Genomic DNA, 18,340 nt, shown 5'->3' with positions numbered 1-18,340 from the left:
CTTTTGATTCTTTACGTATGATATGTCCTGCATTAGCCGATGAGCTTCGTGCCTAAATCTACGAAGGCACTTGGGAAGCCATGGTATGGCGTCCATTTCTTTTGCTCAACGAAATGGAAAACTGAAACGCAACTAACATAATACAATAACTCATCTAGTAAAATTTTAATAAACACAGCCAATAATGATACTGCAGACATTTCATTCTGAGTGACACGAATCTTCCATTTAAATTGCCAGGAAAACAAGGCTGATAGAGAGACGAAAACTTCAACCTGAAAGAGGCTGAAATCCTAATTCGAGAAAGAGAAGCAACTTCCGTTATGGCTTCACTGTAGAAAATTTTTCTTATATCGACTAGTTTTTAAATTTAATTTTTTTCCGTTTGGTAACCACCAGAGACTAATTTTGTCATATCCCAGGCGCCACAGAGTGGAAGTGGTAAATACGTGTTTTCAGAGTCATACAATATTTTCATGTTAGAAACGCTAAACAAATATTTTAAAGTCGTAAATCCCGAATTAACTGTCGATTTACATAGTACTGTAATTAATGCCATCCATATTTCAGTGCCACGAATGAAAGCTCGTGAACTTTGTAGTTAAAATGAGTGAATTCATGAAGAATTACCCAAACATGAATATGATAATGTTTGAAATCTAACCTCAAAAGCAGTTTCTCGATCAGCTCTGTTGTCTTACTCTTTCACTCTCGAAACAGGCATAATACACGATGAATTTCTTCAAGAAGTTATACAATATGGAGGCCAATAACAACCACCAAGAACAGTATGAAACAAAATATTCACTGACAATAATTATTCTGAAGTTGCATTGAACAGTTACGTTCAGCGCTCACAGAGATTCAATAGATCATAGATGCTACGTCACCAGGAAGTTCGCAGAAGTTTATCCAAAAGATGACAAATTTCTAATATCGCCTGTTTTTTGTGCAACTGATTCAGGGAGTCAGAGAACATATAAGTGCCTCAAAAAACTAAATTTGACGAAAATTACGCAAAACTTACTGTATCTCAAACGGCTGATAGGGATCAACTCAATGATTTTTAGGTAAATTACTTTGATACCGATCGGCCGGAGGGGCCGAGCGGTTCTAGGCGCTTCAGTCTGGAACCGCGCGACCGCTACGGTCGCAGGTTCGAATCCTGCCTCGGGCATGGATGTGTGTGATGTCCTTAGGTTAGTTAGGTTTAAGTAGTTCTAAGCTCTAGGGGACTGATGACCTCAGATGTTAAGTCCCACAGTGCTCAGAGCGATTTCTGGACTTTGATACCAAAATGGTATGCATACTTTTTACCACGTGCTATGCGCATATTTTTATGTTATTAGTATCAATACAATTATTTTGATTCAATGATCTAAAATTACAGTTTCCTTATGAGTAAATACAGGGTATTCAACGACTTATTCACAAGACAAAAATTTCATTCACATACCATACCAATAATGTTAAGTACGGTATCAGCTGAAAGTTAAAAATCTGAGGCAAAAATATTTAAACGAGTGAAGACAATCGTTTAGATAACAAAAATGAAAATCTGGAAAAAATGTCAAGTTAATAGCCCTCAAAGTGAATTAACAGAAATAAACTACTACTATGCGCGTCGGTCTTCACATATAATTTGGCCTTCTCTGTGTGATATAAGTCATTCCAGCTGTACCGCAAGGTACACCATTTCATTGAAATATTTGCAGTCACAGTCCATTGTGCGCCTTATGCACAGAAGCTACATTTCCTGAGGATCTCTTGTGTTCACGGTGGGAGCCCATGTGTTGCTTAAATTTGGTAACATGTGAAGCGCACGAGAGGGGGGTTGATAAGGGAATGAAACGGTTCCTTCCCGTTAAACATACTTTGCTGAAAATAAACAGGGCATTAATACCAATGCCTGCTTTCTACCATACAGCTGTGTGAAAGAGACATATCATTTCTGAATGAGAGCCCCTTAAGAGGATGGGTCTCCATGAAAGTGGAGCGTGCAGCAGCAAATAATGGCCAGCGTGTGACGTCCTTGCTCCCACGTGCCAGATACAGGCAGGCGCCCGCGTTCTCTGCCCACATGGTTGCCAAACATTAACGCCAACACCCAACGGCCGTCGCGAGATGACCAAACACGACAGCAGTTACTTGACGGAATGGAACCGCCTCAGGCGTTCCAACGAGCAAGTGGTGCATATGTTTAGACAACTAATTCACAATCTACCTAGGGTGTGATCCGCGTATGACCATTATGACTCTGGTTCTTCATGATTTTTCTCGAAATGACTGTAGGAGAATGCTTGAATGGTTACTGAAAAAGCCACACAGCCTATTCTGTTTATCTTGAGACACTGCTCGTCTCCTATATGTAAATAACGATAATATGGAACTTGTATTCCAATAAATATATTATATTATTGTCTTTTGTTATTTAATCTTTCTTTTCTATAAAAAAAAGACAGATTAAATAATATAATAAATTTGATCTTCACGTTACTAATATGTCACAAATACACGCTTCTCTGATTCCCATTTACAGGACTGCGTATGTAGGTCTTCACGTTTTCCCAGTGGGACGTTGTCATCTTGGAAAATCGGGTTTTCTCCAGTAATCTGCATTGTACTTGCACGATATTTCGACCGAGGGAGCACATGATGAAGATTGCGAGTTATGCGTTGTGGATGGGGCACACTTAGTCTCTTTCAGGCACGTAAATCTCAATGAGGAAGAAAAAACTCGTGAACTGCTCATTGAACACGCCCTCAGCAGAAGCTGATCGTGTGCTTCTGCCCACAGCAAGCACGTTCCTTACCGATTTGCTAAGGTTATGACGATACTGAATCAGAAGTAGTTTCCTGCCTTTCTTGTGCGTTATACATCACTGGTAGAGAGTTCGTGTCAAAAAATTAGTCACAGGAGACGAAACGCTAATACCATGTATACTGCCTCTCTCCTTAATGGCGTCAGTTTGGGGAGGAAGAGGGTCCAAAAGTTTCTGCAGGTATTCCATGTCCAGCTCACTGATGATTTGAAGCCACTGAGCTGCCAATAGTGAGGATGTTGATTTCTACATTGAACCCGGTGTTCCAAAGAGTTCCAGACATTTTCTATGCCCAGAGGCCTATGAACATGGATCCTGTTATCTTGGAAGACAGAAAGTCTCCACAGCACCAGTCTAAAAGAGGCAAACTCGCCACTCGTTGGACCACCAGTGATCTATTGTCCACTTTCTGTGATGTTTAGCCCAGTGAAGACATCCAGCTTCATGTGCTGCTGTAAGTAAAGGCTTTTTGCGAGCTGCCTGGTTCCAAATGTCAACTGCATGCGTTTTCCTCCGCAATGTTCGCTCAGAAACCGATTCGGATAGACCTACATTCATCCGCAGCAATTCCGGCCGAGTTTGAAAACGATTGTCATTGATACAGCCTGAAATTCCTCTCTGGCTCGTGTCATTTAAGATTCTTTTTTTTTCCTTTTTTTACGACCTCTGCTCTTATGCTGCGTTTTCGATTGGGAATGGAGCACCATTCCTTGTAGACATATTGAACAGCCTGCTTCACTACACCGACAAGTTGGGAAAATCCTTTCACAGTGTTACCACGAGCACATCCAAGCACGATGGCTCTGTTCTGCCAACCGTCACGTCTTCTCGTCCACCCTGTATACTGCACTGATTCCATACAACCGAATGTGCTGTCCACACGTCTTCACTGCCAAGACTTATGCCAGTGGTGGATGACCACTTGATCGCCTCGTACCAATTCTACACCATCTACAGACCTCCAAAATGAACAGTATTCTCCGTTAAGGGGGTGAGAAACATTATGACCATCTGTTTAATAGCCTGCTGGGCAAGCTTTCAATACAATGCAGCAGTGATTTTGCATGACGTGGATTCGACAACTTTTTGGTAGTTTCCTGAGGCACGTGCCAGTTCTCACAAACCATTGGCCGGAGGTTAGTGGGCGTGGAGTTGGTGCTCAGTAGAGTCCCAGATATGCTTATTGAGGTCACATCAGACCATTTTGATTGTTAAGACATCAATATGAGTTCACCATCATGGCCCCCCCCCCCTCCGCCGAACTGATGTAGCACGGCACATTCTGGCCTTGTGACAAGGACAGTTGTCGTACTGGAAGATGCCATTGCTTTTGGGGAAGCCATAGAGCATGAAGGGATACAAATGGTCCGCAAAAACGTTAATGTGGTCCGCATTTGTCATGATGCCTTCTACAGGGTGATTAATTATAATTAATTAATTAATTATTTCCCTACTTGAGCCAATGTAGATGAAAGACTATTTACTATATTTGACTTCGTAGGCCATATGGGTACACAAGTTTGTGTGAAAGATGTTCAGCCTGTGTGCTGCATGATTTGCTTTGATAGCAGTGTTACCGCAATGGCTTGCTGTTATGCGTTGGTACTGGTGCGGAGATGTAGCTTTGAAATACAAGCACCAGTGTGGATTACAATTGCAGAAACTGAAAGTGGGTCTGGATAACGTAAGCAGGACCTTACTAATAACCCTGTTTTATCACAGCAACAGCAATAATGTTGGCACTTTTGTGAGTACCGTCACATTGCTCATGAAGTCACTCGAAAAGTCTGTAACACATTTGGAGAAAACCGAATGATTTGCTAATTGTTCCAAACCGCGAGGCCACCACGAACACCAGATTTGAATCTGTGTGGTTTTTTTGCTGTGGGGTTACCAGAATGACAGAGTTTATCAATGGGACACTAACACACATCGGAGGTTGAAGATCAGTATAGTGACGGAAGTAGCCAACACCCCACCTGAGATGTTTCGAACAGCAGTAGAGCAATCTATAACGCGATTCCAGGCTGTCTTGGATGCAGATGAAAGAGCAACGTTTGTAATCTGGAACGTAAACAAGGTGCAATTAACAAATGTTACCTTCTCATGTGGAAATTAAAATGCGTTTGTTTGGGTTTATTCGTTATTCCTCTTTGCATCTCCTTACAAATGTTTCCAAAAAGTTTCATTGTCCTACAGTCAATCGTTTATCATGGGGGTCCTCTCCAGTAGCAAAAGTTTAATTGTAACCACCGTGTATTATTATTACCACAGGTGTCACGGAGGTCCAGTGTGGGCTGTAATTATCGTATAGCAGCGAAACTTTGTAATTATGCTAATCTTTTAATGCAGAACCGATTTACGCTGGAAAAAATTAGTTCCAATTTTCGCCACCAGCTGCAAATCTGGCGCTGTACATCATCTCGTGATTTAAGCTGCTTCGTTACTCCGAGAATATCTACTTCTATGTTTCTCGTCTTGGCAGTTGTTCTTGATTGGAATTCAGGAATATTTAGTTCTTGTTCTTTTGCGAAGGAGTTTCGAGAAACCGTGTTTAATAACTGCTTTAGTGGCAATGTCATCAGTGACTTCACCGTTGTCATCGCGCAGTTAAGGTATTGATTGCGTCTTGCCACTGGCGTGCTTTACGTATGACCAGAATCTCTTTGGGTTTTCTGCCAGATTTCGAGACAGAATTTCGTTGTGGAAATTATTAAAAGCGTCTCGCATTGAAGTACGCGCCACATTTCGAACTTCTGTAAAACTTTGCCAATCTTGGGGATTTTGCGTTCTTTTAAATTTGGCATGCTTTTTTCGTTTCTTCTGCAGCAACGATCTGACACGTTTTGTATACCGTAGGGGATCAGTACCATCAGTTATTCATTTATGTGGCATATATCTCTCAATTGCTGCCGATACTATCTCTTTGAAAACATTCCACAACTTTTCTACACTTACATGATCAGATCGGAAGGAGTGAAGACTGTCTCTTAAAAAGGCGTTAAGAACATTTTTATCAGCTTTTTGAAATAGATGTACTTTGCGTTTCTTTTTGATGCTTGTGGGTGTTACGGTATTCAGCCTAGCAGCAACTGCCTTGTGGTCGCTAATCCCTGTATTCGTCATGAATAATTTGGACTCCAGCTACCAGAACCGCTTTTTGGTCAGAAGTACATTCGGAAAAGACCACGCTCATATGGCCTTAATTAGCTGAAAAGCTTAGAAGATGTTGCAATTTGTGAACGACATAAAAATTCCATTAAATAAAAGCAAAAAAAATCTTTGCATGCCATACAGTCTACGCGAGTAAAGCAGCAGGAACTAAGCTAGGCCATTACATATGGAAACATTTGTATATGTCTTTCTTGCATTCAAAGCGCCAGATTTGCACCTGATGGCCAAAATTGGAATTAATTTTTTCCAGCATAAATCGGTTCCGCATTAACGCATTAAAGTATCTAGAAGTTTCGCTGGCGTGCGATAATTACAGCACATACTGGACCTCTATGAGTAGCTGCACTTTAATTATGACCACCCGGGAGATTGCTAGAATTTTGAAGAAGGAGGGCGTCTTGTACGAGGAGTCGGGCTGAAACTAGCGTCGGTGGCGCATTTATGTGAGCGGAAGGCAGAACTCGCGTTTGGCGCCCGCTGTCGACTCGCGGCCGGCGACGGTCCAGAAGCCGGTTTGGTGTGCCAGATGAGGCGCGGAGAGCAGAGAACAACGCGGCGTCGCGGAAGTGCGGCTCCAGATACGGGGCAGCGCGGAGGCGGTCTGGTTTCCGCCGGAAGGCGGGGGCGGACGGCCGATCTCACTGACTCGAGGCAGCGCACTCACGCCGCAGCGAGCTGCTTTCGCCGACGGAGAAAACCTCCGTAACCTCTGTTATTCGACTTTTATGGACTCACATTTTATACGCACCTGAAGATGGGGCACGTGTCCCGAAACTGGGTTGTGCTTTCCTTTCAGGTAACGAAAAATATGACTATAGCGCATCATATCGTTGATGATGGCTCCATACGCACTTCATTATGTATATAGATAATAATAATAATAGTGGTCTGGTGCAAGCCTTTCTAATGGCCGCCACTTCGGCGACTTACACGTCCATAAACTACCCCAGTTGTCCAACTGGAGAAAGGGGGCCCACAGTTTAACTTGAAATTCGAAACACTTGTTGCTTCTGGTGACTCCTCACATCGCTGAGAAGCGAAGGCTAGGTTATAAAGAAAATTGGAAGATCTGTGATGCGACCAAGATTCGATTCAACCACTTTCTTTTTTATTCCTCGCTTCGTTTGTCGTTGTTCTCGTAATTTGGTCTGGGCGGACGACAGGACACCCCTTCAAGTTCATCGCTGAATACCTGATACAGGTTTATATATATATTTTACAGAATATGCAGCCCTCTGAACAAAGACGCTGAGATACTATGTCAGCACCGTTAGGCCCAACTTGTACGAGGGTCACTCCAAAAGCAATGCACACTATTTTTTTTTTAAATCCATATTTTTTTCTACATGTTTGAAAGTTTTACAGTGTGTAGATACATCCTTTAGGAACAATATTTTCATTTCTACACATAATTCCCATCCCTCTCAACTGCCTTACACCATCTTGGAACCAGCGCCTGTATACCTGCACGGTAAAATTCTGGACCAACGGCCACTGTTTGGCAGCGTGCACAAGGGAGTCATCATCTTCAAACCTTGTGCCACTAAGTGAGTCTTTCAGTCACGATTCTTCCAAGAAATTCATCTCCACCATTCTCGTACTGTTCCAAAAGTTCGCTGCATTCCGTTTTTCTTGTTTCTTTGTGACCCACTGTCAACATACTGGGAACCCACCTGGCACAAACCTTTTTTAACGCCAACACTTTCAGTCTTCTGCAAACACGTCCTTGCCAAATCCTAACGTATCGTGACAATTCGTTCACAGTGATGCGTCTGTCAGCAGACACCAATTCGTTAACTCTCCGCACATTGTCTGGAGCGTGTGCATTACGAGGCCTGCCGCTGCGAGGACAATCCTCAAATTTTCCGTGCCCGCTCTCATCACGTAACCTGATTGCCCACCGACTAACTGAACTGCGATCGACAGCAGCATCTCCATATACCTTTTTCAACCTCTTGTGGAGGTTTCCCACTGTCTCATTTTCACAGCAGAGGAATTCTATGACAGCACGTTGCTTCTGTCGAACGTCAAGTGTAGCAGCCATCTTGAAGACATGCTGTGACGGCGCCACTCACGGGAACAGGTTGAACTAAGTTTGAAAACAAGCGGGAAGGATGTATCTACACACTGTAAAACTTTCACACATGCAGAATGAAAACTATTTTTACAAAAATAGAGTGCATTTCTTTTGGAGTGACCCTTGTATGTAGATACTTAACCCATAGGCTTTGATAATGAGTCTATGAGTACGAAAATATGTGATATATATATATATATATATATATATATATATATATATATATATATATATATATATCAGCATCTTTCGATTGCGTTGGCTTACAGGCTTAAATTATTTTCACCGCCATGGGACCATTGATCCTCGTATTTGACACAAATTTCAATTTGATAACTCTGCCCATTCCTGAGAAAAATCTACATCTACATCTACATAGACACACTGCAGGCCACTCTCAAATGGAGTGAGAGAAAAACGACTCTATGTATGCCTCTGTATGAGCCATAATTTCTCGTATCTTATCTTCGTGGTCCTTACGCGCAATGTATGTTGGCGGCAGTAGAATCGTTCGGCAGTCAGCTTCAAATGCCGATTCTCTAAATTTCCTCAATAGTTTCCCGAAAAGAACGCAGCCTTCCCACCAGGGATTCCCGTTTGAGTTCCTGAAGCATCTCCGTAAGACTTTAAGTTTTATTCGAATCTATTGGTAACAAACCTAGCAGCCCGCCTCTGAACTGCTTCGATATCTTCCTTCCATCCGACCTGCTACGGATCCCCGAATACTCGAGCAGTACTCAAGAATAGGTCGCACCAGCGTCCTACATGCGGTCTCCTTTACAGGTGAACCACTCTTTCCTAAAATTCTCCCAATAAACCCAAGTCGACCATTCGCCTTCCCTAACACAGTGTTCACATGCTCGTTCCACCTCATATCGCCTTGCAACGTTACGCCCAGATACTTAAACGACTTGACAGTGTCAAGATGGACATTAGTAATATTGTATCCGAATATTACAGGTTTGTTATTCCTACTCATCCGCATTAACTTACATTTTTCCACATTCATCATACCAACTGGAAATATGTCTAAGTCGACTTGTACCTTCCTACAGTCACTACACTTCGACACCTTACCATACACCACCGCATCATCAGCAAACAACCACAGATTGCTGCCCATCCTGTCGGTGAAATCATTTATGTATACAAAGAACAACAGCGCTGCTATCACACTTCCCTGGGGCACTCCCGAGAATACCCTTGTCTCGGATGACCACTCGCTGTCGAGGACAACATACTGGCTTAAGAAAGTCTTCGAGCCACTCACATATCTGTAAACTTATTCCATATGCTTGTACCTTCGTTAACAACCTGCAATGGGGTGCAGTGTCAAAAGCTTTCCGGAAATCTAGAAATATGGAATCTGCCTGTTGCCCTTCATCCATAGTTCGCTGTATATCATCTAAGAAAAAGGCAACCTGAGTTTTCAAGGGCGATGCTTTCTAAAACCATGCTGGTTCGTGGACATAAGCTTCTCAGTCTCAAGAAAGTTTACTATATTCGAACTGGGAATATTTGAAGGATTCTGCAGCAAACAGAAGTTAAGGATATTGGTCTGTAATTTTGCGGGTCCGTTCTTTTTTCCTTTTTATATATTGGAGTCACCTGCGCTTTTTTTCAGTCGCTTGGGACTTTGCGCTGGGCGAGAGATTCGTGGTAAATGCAAGCTGGGTAAGGGGCTAATGCTATGTAAAGAACTCTTTGTGACATCGAACTCGTAATTTTAATCGACACATACTATCTTGAGTTGAAAGAGAAAATTTACGGGTGTACAAACCTTCGTTTTACATCAAGGACAGCACAGAAAATTAAAATGTGCGCAGAGAGAATTTTTTATACATTCATTTGCAATTATCAGAATTCGAAATACAATCCTATACGGCTGTTGTAAAAATTTCGCTGATATTGCGTCCAAATGGCAGGGGAAATGTACCATTAATAAATGTGGGATTCACTGAATTCGCCTTAACAGACGAGGACGTTGCTTACAACAACCAACAACTCCATTTGCGTGACTTGCTTTTATACGTTAAATGTATTTATTGGATTAAATTCACGGATACGTGTATAAATGTTCTAATTTTGGCAATAAAAGGCTTTAAAGTTTCCAATGCTTGCTTTATGTTTGTATTCATCTTCCGAGCCCAAAAGCGGTAAGCTGGCCTCGTTTGATGGCGCGAATTTCGTGAACCGCAACGATCCTTCAAAAGCTTATCTTATTTCGTTGAACTCTGTTCCCCCCAGAGGTTAACGGCCGAAAATGAGAACTTGCAGTCTCAATCTGGGGCCTTCAAAACAACCAAACAAACTCTACCAGAAGAATTACGGAAATATACATACACAGGCCTCTTCCTGTAGATGTTCAGTAGAATGTAACAGCGTTTTTTTTTTTTTTTTCACTGGAGTGTACTACGTAACTGTCGGAAAATTCATTTACCCTTGCATATTCACAAGAAATATTACAGGTACAAAAAAAATACATTACTAGTGCGTTTATGGTAGCAGCAACGAATATTATAGGAAATATAGGTGTATTTAACAGAATAAACGTCGGACAATCTTGTGGATTTGCATTGAAGGAGTGCAGCATTGTCCATGTATTCTCGACTGCTCGACTGACATGGGATCAACCCACGTAAGGCTATAAAAAGTCAAACACATCTCGCTCTTTAGCAACAACTGCAAGGCACAACCTGCTCTATAAATCTTCAAAGTTCACAATGCGAGTTACGGGCTGCTTCGCCAAACACTATCTGGCACGCGACAGGGGCCAACAAGAGTTCGTCGGAGACACAACGCACGGTTTGACATCTCGTTTGACCTGACCATGTCCACCCGACCAATCCAAATTATACGATTACTTCATAGCCAGAGTTTGCCACATATTACAGCTGGCCAAGCCTATATGTCACAGCGAGAAAGCGATACTAAAAACCAAAATATTCCATGCATCGGTATCATATTTTCTGCCTTGTCTTCGCAAGTCGCAGTTAATTTTTTGATTGCAACCATCTTCATGGTCTTCTCGCAACCACTCATTAAAGTACGCATGTGAACTTGCTGACAGTTCCGATCGTTTAAAAATTAGCTATGAGCTTCTTTTCCTTTCCTCAGCTTGATTAATCTCTATGGTGCAAAAATAGGTAACTGACCCAAATACCGAAAAGTGTGGGGTCATCCACAATAAGTGCTAAAAGGAATCCGTTAAACTTCGGTTATACGATATTAATAAGTCAAATCTAAAGGCCGTAAGTTTAACTAAATACTTAGGAATTACATTTACGAACAACTTAAATTGGAAAGATCACGCAGAAAATGTTGTGGGGAAGGCAAACCAGAGACTGCGTTTTATTGGCAGGACACTTAGAAAATGTAACAGGTCTACCAAAGAGACTACTACGCTTGTCCGTCCTCTTTTAGAGTTTGCTGCGAGGCGTGGGCTCCCTTCCAGATAGGATTAACTGTGTGCATCGAGAAAGGTCAAAGGAGGGCAGCACGTTTTGCACTATCGCGAAATAGGGGAGAGAGTGTCACACATGATACAGGATTTAGGGTGGACATTATTAAAACAAAGGCGTTTTTCATTGCGTCGGAATCTTTCACGAAATTTCAATCACCAACTTTCTCCTCCGAATGCGAAAGTATTTTGTTGATGCCGACCTACATAGGGAGAAACGATCATAATAAAATAAGGAAAATCAGGGCTCGCGCGGAAAGATATGTGTTCGCTTTTACCGAGCGCTGTTCGGGATTGGAATAACAGAGAATTATTGTGAAGGTGGTTCGATGAACCCTCTGCCAAGCACTGAAGTGTGATTTGCAGAGTATCCTGTAGTGTAAATATAAGTTTCAAAACATTAATTCAGGTCGGAGTTCCAAAAATCGCGGTTTTTCTATTGTTCACACACTATTGTGTGTCACCTCGTGTGAACCTTTTCACTTCCTGGTGTCCCGAAAGCAACGAAAGTTTCAAAAACTGACGGCACATTTTTCACGTTGCCACGATTATTGGTGCGCTGCGATTCAGATTTCATGATGAACTCCTATTCGTCCTGGCTTCGAAAGAAGACGAGGGCTAACCAATAGTCCGGCTGAAGACTCTCTCAATTGACGTAGTTACTATCACTGCAGAAGCGATGGACAGTATAATTGTAGTTTCAGTTTTCGCTATATTTCCTGTTTTTCAACCAAGGCGACACTTGCCTGTTTACGTCGTAAATCAAATTACTGCGCGTTTTTAACTGCCCCTAAACCTACAATGCGTAATCCCTGTCCTTTCATTTGCGTTTTAACGTGCAAGCATGAATGAGGAGACCCATTTTCTGTTACGGCTTGCGCGTTTATTACGTCAACGTGTGCCTCGGCCGTAAGATTCTTGCGTTAAGATCAAATTGTTGCATCTCGTTCTCATTGAGCTTCTTCAATTCGGGGCGTGAACTTCATTTCTGAAGCTCCATTTTGTTGTAGAGCCTACACAACATAGGCAGTTTTGTTGTGATTTTTTGCGTCTGCAAATCAGCCGTTAGGGCCACATACGCGCCGTTTTTACCAAAGGGCCCTACATTTCGATGCCGCTTCTGAGGGTGTTTAGATCCTGAGAATTTCTGTTCACATCGGTACGGTACTTCCGTTGTTACAGGTAAACACGTAAATTAGTCAGCCACTATATTTCAGTTATTTAGCGCTTCTAAGCCGTATTTAACTGTCACTGGTGAACGACCTATTAACAATGTACGCAGCTGTACAGTTTCAAACAAGGCGGGAGTTTGTAGATAATTTTGGACCTAAAAACGTAGGCTGTGGCACGTTTTGTCGCGACAGAAGCATGGAGCGAACGAATATTGGGGAATGGACTACTGCTACCTCTTACTTGACAGCTCTGTAATGCCTAATGGTATTCTGTCTTTTGCACTACTCTTGACGAGTGCAGGCGAGAACTTTGAAACTAGTATAAGCCCCTATTTGTTAATCAAGAGACTTATATGAAGGTAGAGAGGCGTAACTTGCCAAACTATGCAGTCACGAAATTGGTTACACGTTTCTGTTGATTGCTATCAGATTTATATTTCCACTAATACTACTCTTTGCACGGTTATGTGCGTCTACTAGCGAACACCAAGCGTTACATAGAATACCAATGGTGACATTTTTTGGACAGAGTCCCTGAGTCTGAGTCATTTGAAGTGTCAAATTTCTCCAGCAGAGAAGAAGAAAGTTTTGCACTGCAGACGCTTGTGGCTACCTTATTAAATTCTTAATATCAAGCATTTGTATCATATGTCCATTTTCACCTCAGCAAAAAGAAAATAACAACACTGCAGTATTGAATCGCTTTTAATCCATAAATTCAAAGCATTCTGAAATCAGTCAGTATGTTCCTCTAACATCGCAAAGAGCTGTTCCTGTTGAGACATGTACACAGTCTGAATTGTAGCAGTTGATCAAACAGAGGGGTACATTCACTCGTTCACACATTGTCTTTCATAAATACCGTCACGTAGGAGAGCCTTCAGAGATGTGGAACGCTCAAGATCTACATTAACAGGCAAAAGCAACCACCACTGGGACAGTGTCACTGATGCTGTAGAAACTGAACTGACAGACTCTTGATGGAAAACGAACTATCCAGAGAAAGCATACTTATAAAGTTTCAAGAACCAGTTTTAAACGATGACTGTAGGAATGTACTACAACCCCATACATATTACTCACATAGGGATCGTGAGGCCAAGATAACTAGTACAATGGGATGTACCCTATGCCATGCACTTCTAGGTGGTTTGCAGAGCACAAATGATGACACAAGATTCTAGTTGTCAAACAAGGTATTCTGAAAAGTCCTAAATTTTGTCTGCACCTCTGATTGATTTCTCTTGTATAAGTGCAATTTGGGATGAAGATTTAACATTAAGGTCAGTCACTAAATAATAGGCCACCAACACGAGCAAAAGAGGCAACAGAAAATGATAGCATCAAGGTAGTAATTTAGACTTTATTTTTCGAAACTCAATAACAAAACATTGCTTATGCTTTATCAACTGCAATATCTGTATTTCATTCTGCCACTCAAATTTTTTATGTGTATGATTGCATTCTTTCATTACAGTCTGCTTCTTTACTGTTACAGACCCAGTGATCAAGATGAAGTCACATCTTCTACTACTGGCTCTTGTATTTTGCCTTTTGGTTTCTGATGCTTTTGCAGATAAAGTGGTAAGACAACCGATTACATTATTCTTTTCACTTCTGTTCGCATTTAAGCAGCACTAGAAGGAACAAGATTTCTGGGTGTGAAATTTAAAGATTAGGTAAATGAAAAAGAGATCTCCTGGCGATCGTAATAAAAATGCCACAGTTCATATTGCAGTATAATGGCAGCCTCTGAACTGTCTGAGATGTGTACTAATGGCAGCTTACTGGAAAGATACAAACACCCTCCAAAAGTAGTCCTTGTATCTAAATATATCAACAAGTGTGCCTCACAAACCACAATTCGAGGTCTATTCAAAAAATTCCGGAACTTTGTCCACAAAATTTTTCTACGTTTATCTTTTACTTACTGTGCATGGTCTCCGAAATTCTTTCCTCCACAATTGATACACCTCTCCCAACTACCTTTCCACTTCCGGAAGTAGTCTTGGCACAAGTCTTGATGGATTGCGCGAAGATGGTTCAAATGGCTCTGAGCACTATGGGACTTAGCATCTATGGTCATCAGTCCCCTAGAACTTAGAACTACTTAATCCTAACTAATCTAAGGACAGCACACAACACCCAGCCATCACGAGGCAGAGAAAATCCCTGACCCCGCCGGGAATCGAACCCGGGCGTGGGAAGCGAGAACGCTACCGCACGACCACGAGATGCGGGCGATTGCGCGAAGACCCGGCTGCGAATTTTCTCTTATCTATCGTCGCAAATATTCGTCCTTTCAACGGGGTTTTCAACTTTGGAAATAACAGATCCGCAGGGGCCAGGTCTGGAGAATACGGAGGATGAGGCAGCACAGTGATTTCGTTTCTTGTGCAACAGTAACGCACCAACAGGGACGAACTTGCGGGTCCGTTATCATGACGCAAGAGCCATGAATTGTCTCGCCACATTTCAGATCGTTTCCTTCTCACATTTGCTCGCAGGCTCCGCCACACATCCCCATAGTACCATCCATTATCAGTTTGTCCCTGTGGGACGAATCCAAGATTAACTAATCCTTCAAAGACAACTAATCCTTCAAAGAGAAAGAAAACTATCAGCGTGGCTTTGATATTTGACCTGACCTGACGAGCTTTTTTTAGTCTTGAAGAACCTTTCAGGACCCATTGTTGTTTTTGTTGTGGTCTTCAGTCCTGAGACTGGTTTGATGCAGCTCTCCATGCTACTCTATCCTGTGCAAGCTTCTTCATCTCCCAGTACCTACTGCAACCTACATCCTTCTGAATCTGCTTAATGTATTGATCTCTTGGTCTCCCTCTACGATTTTTACCCTCCAATGCTAAATTTGTGATCCCTTGATGCCTCAAAACATCCCTACCAACCGATCCCTTCTTCTAGTCAAGTTGTGCCACAAACTTCTCTTCTCCCCAATCCTATTCAATACCTCCTCATTAGTTACGTGATCTACCCACCTTATCTTCAGCATTGTTCTGTAGCACTACATTTCGAAAGCTTCTATTCTCTTCTTGTCCAAACTGGTTATCGTCCATGTTTCACTTCCATGCATGGCTACACTCCATACAAATACTTTCAGAAACGACTTCCTGACACTTAAATCTATACTCGATGTTAACAAATTTCTCTTCTTCAGAAACGCTTTCCTTGCCATTGCCAGTCTACATTTTATATCCTCTCTACTTCGACCATCATCAGTTATTTTACTCCCTAAATAGCAAAACTCCTTTACTACTTGAAGTGTCTCATTTCCTAATCTAATCCCCTCAGCATCACCCGATTTAATTTGACTACATTCCATTATCCTCGTTTTGCTTTTGTTGATGTTCATCTTATATCCTCCTTTCAAGACACTGTCCATTCCGTTCAACTGCTCTTCCAAGTCCTTTGCTGTCTCTGACGGAATTACAATGTCATCGGCGAACCTCAAAGTTTTTATTTCTTCTCCATGGATTTTAATACCTACCCCGAACTTTTCTTTTGTTTCTTTTACTGCTTGCTCAATATACAGGTTGAATAACATCGGGGAGAGGCTACAACCCTGTCTCACTCCTTTCCCAACCACTGCTTCCCTTTCATGCCCCTCGACTCTTATAACTGCCATCTGGTTTCTGTACAAATTGTAAATAGCCTTTCGCTCCCTGTATTTTACCTCTGCCACCTTCAGAATTTGAAAGATTGTTAAGATAAAACCTTGGTCTCAACATCATAACCGTAGACCCAGGTCTCATCACCAATTTTGATTCTCTTAAGGACCATCTCGTTCTCATTTGCGCGATCCAAAAGCTCTTCACAGATTGCGAGGCGGTCTTTCTGATTTATTTATTTACATTTTCTTTGCGTGGAGCCATCGTAATGATGGCTTTTGCAAACGTCAGACTTAATACTATGGTTATATTTACACATACAAAATACTCTATATTCTGTAGCTGTTGCTTCTTATGTCTATTTTTTACATTTATCATATTACAACTGATATGCTAATGCCTCATGCAAAATCACTACCTTTAAATTCGTTGAAACCGTATAAACATTTTTCTATTAGCAAATATTTTAATTTTGTTTTAAAAACATTTCCCGTGTACGTTCTTAGAGAGTTTGGGAGCTTGTTATACCAAATCAAACCACTGATATATGGACTTCTATTAGTCATTTTTAACGTTGTTCTGTTACGGAAATAGTTACACTATGTTCTAGTGTTGTGATCATGTACATCACTGTCCTTGATAGCTTCTGTTGGTTGACTTACAAAAAATACAACTGTTTTGAAGATGTACAGAGAATATATTGTCAGATATTTGTGCTGCACAAACACTTCACGACATGAATCTCTATGTCCCATCCCATGTATATGTCTTATTGCTCTTTTCTGTAGTATTCTTTTTAAATGTACATCAACTGCACAGCCCCATAGTTCAATTCCGTAATTGAGAAAGGGGTAAAGTGTTCCATAATATACTAATTTCAGTGCTTTGCTAGGAACTATCACTGCGAGCTGGCTGGGAGATATATGGCACTACTGACTTTTCCGGATACGAAATTAATGTGGTATGTCCACCGCAAATTTTCATCAACATACGCGCCCAGGAATTTACAGTTACCGTTTTCTGTTGCAGAGATATTACACACAATATTCATATTGTTGTGGTGAGAACTGCCTGTTTTAAATGTCAGTAATTGAGATTTGGTGACATTCACCTTGAGTCCCTGATCATTGAAGTATTTTGTTACTTCTGTTACACCACTAATAGCAAGAGATTCTAGCTCATTAGATTCACTCCCATAGAATAAGACTGACGTGTCGATCTTGACTCACGAGTCTTAGGACCAACGTGGCGGCGACACGATGGATTCCAAGATGCTGTGTCAGGATTTCATGACATGATCCAACTGAAATGTTACATTCTTCTGCAATATCTTGTACAGTCAATCTTCAATTGGCACGCGCAATTTCATTGATGCTCGTGACATGAGCGTCGCCGGTAGATATCGAAGGGAGTCCTGAACAAGGATCATCTTTAACTTCTGTCCGGCCGTTGTTAAACCGTGTGAACCATTCGTAACGCTGAGTGCGGCTTAACCCTAGGACTCACTCTGCTAAAATATCCCTAGTACTCCATCTGGGGTCATACATGACCCCAATCAATATATAATTGACTGTGTGTACTAATCATTCAGAGAACAACGTACTGTCGTTTAATACTGTTTGTTTACATTTTATTTATTATTTAGACACTTTTCACAGTTTTTTTAACAGGTATGTTCATAGTAGAATTAAATAACATATGGCAGAGTAATTACATATCAGAAGTTACAATATTACTCTAAGTCATAATTTGTTTCACTCATAAATGTTTCACAATGGCTTCAAATTTACAGAAAATGTGAGGAACAACTCAACAGGAAACATAATTCTAACCGGAATCCGTACCATAGTCATCTGCACATATTTTGCAAGTAGTAACTATTTCAGAATGTTCCTTGCAAACAAATTTGTTACACTTTTTGCATGTTGAACTGTATTTTGTGTCCTTTGATCGAGGACAAATGGAGCATCTGCCTCGCTGTCTCTTCTGATTGTCGGGTGTTACGTCTG

The 18,340-nt window shown here is 41.5% G+C and overlaps 1 protein-coding gene across 1 annotated transcript in view; it reads left to right on the top strand.

Moving 5' to 3' along the window:
• Nucleotides 1-18,340, top strand: part of LOC126418310 (SPARC) — a 98,130-nt gene that overhangs the window by 62,377 nt on the left and 17,413 nt on the right. Inside the window, exon 2 of the mRNA XM_050085183.1 lies at nucleotides 14,204-14,289. Within this exon, the coding sequence (XP_049941140.1) occupies nucleotides 14,218-14,289 (72 nt within the window). The 5' untranslated portion in view covers nucleotides 14,204-14,217. The remainder of the gene's footprint in view (nucleotides 1-14,203; nucleotides 14,290-18,340) is intronic.

The sequence above is a fragment of the Schistocerca serialis genome, chromosome 1, assembly GCF_023864345.2.
Source record: "Schistocerca serialis cubense isolate TAMUIC-IGC-003099 chromosome 1, iqSchSeri2.2, whole genome shotgun sequence".
Classification (NCBI taxonomy): Eukaryota; Metazoa; Arthropoda; class Insecta; order Orthoptera; family Acrididae; genus Schistocerca; species Schistocerca serialis.
The sequence above is the reverse complement of the archived record's forward strand: the minus strand, read 5'-3'. Positions and strand labels throughout refer to the sequence as shown.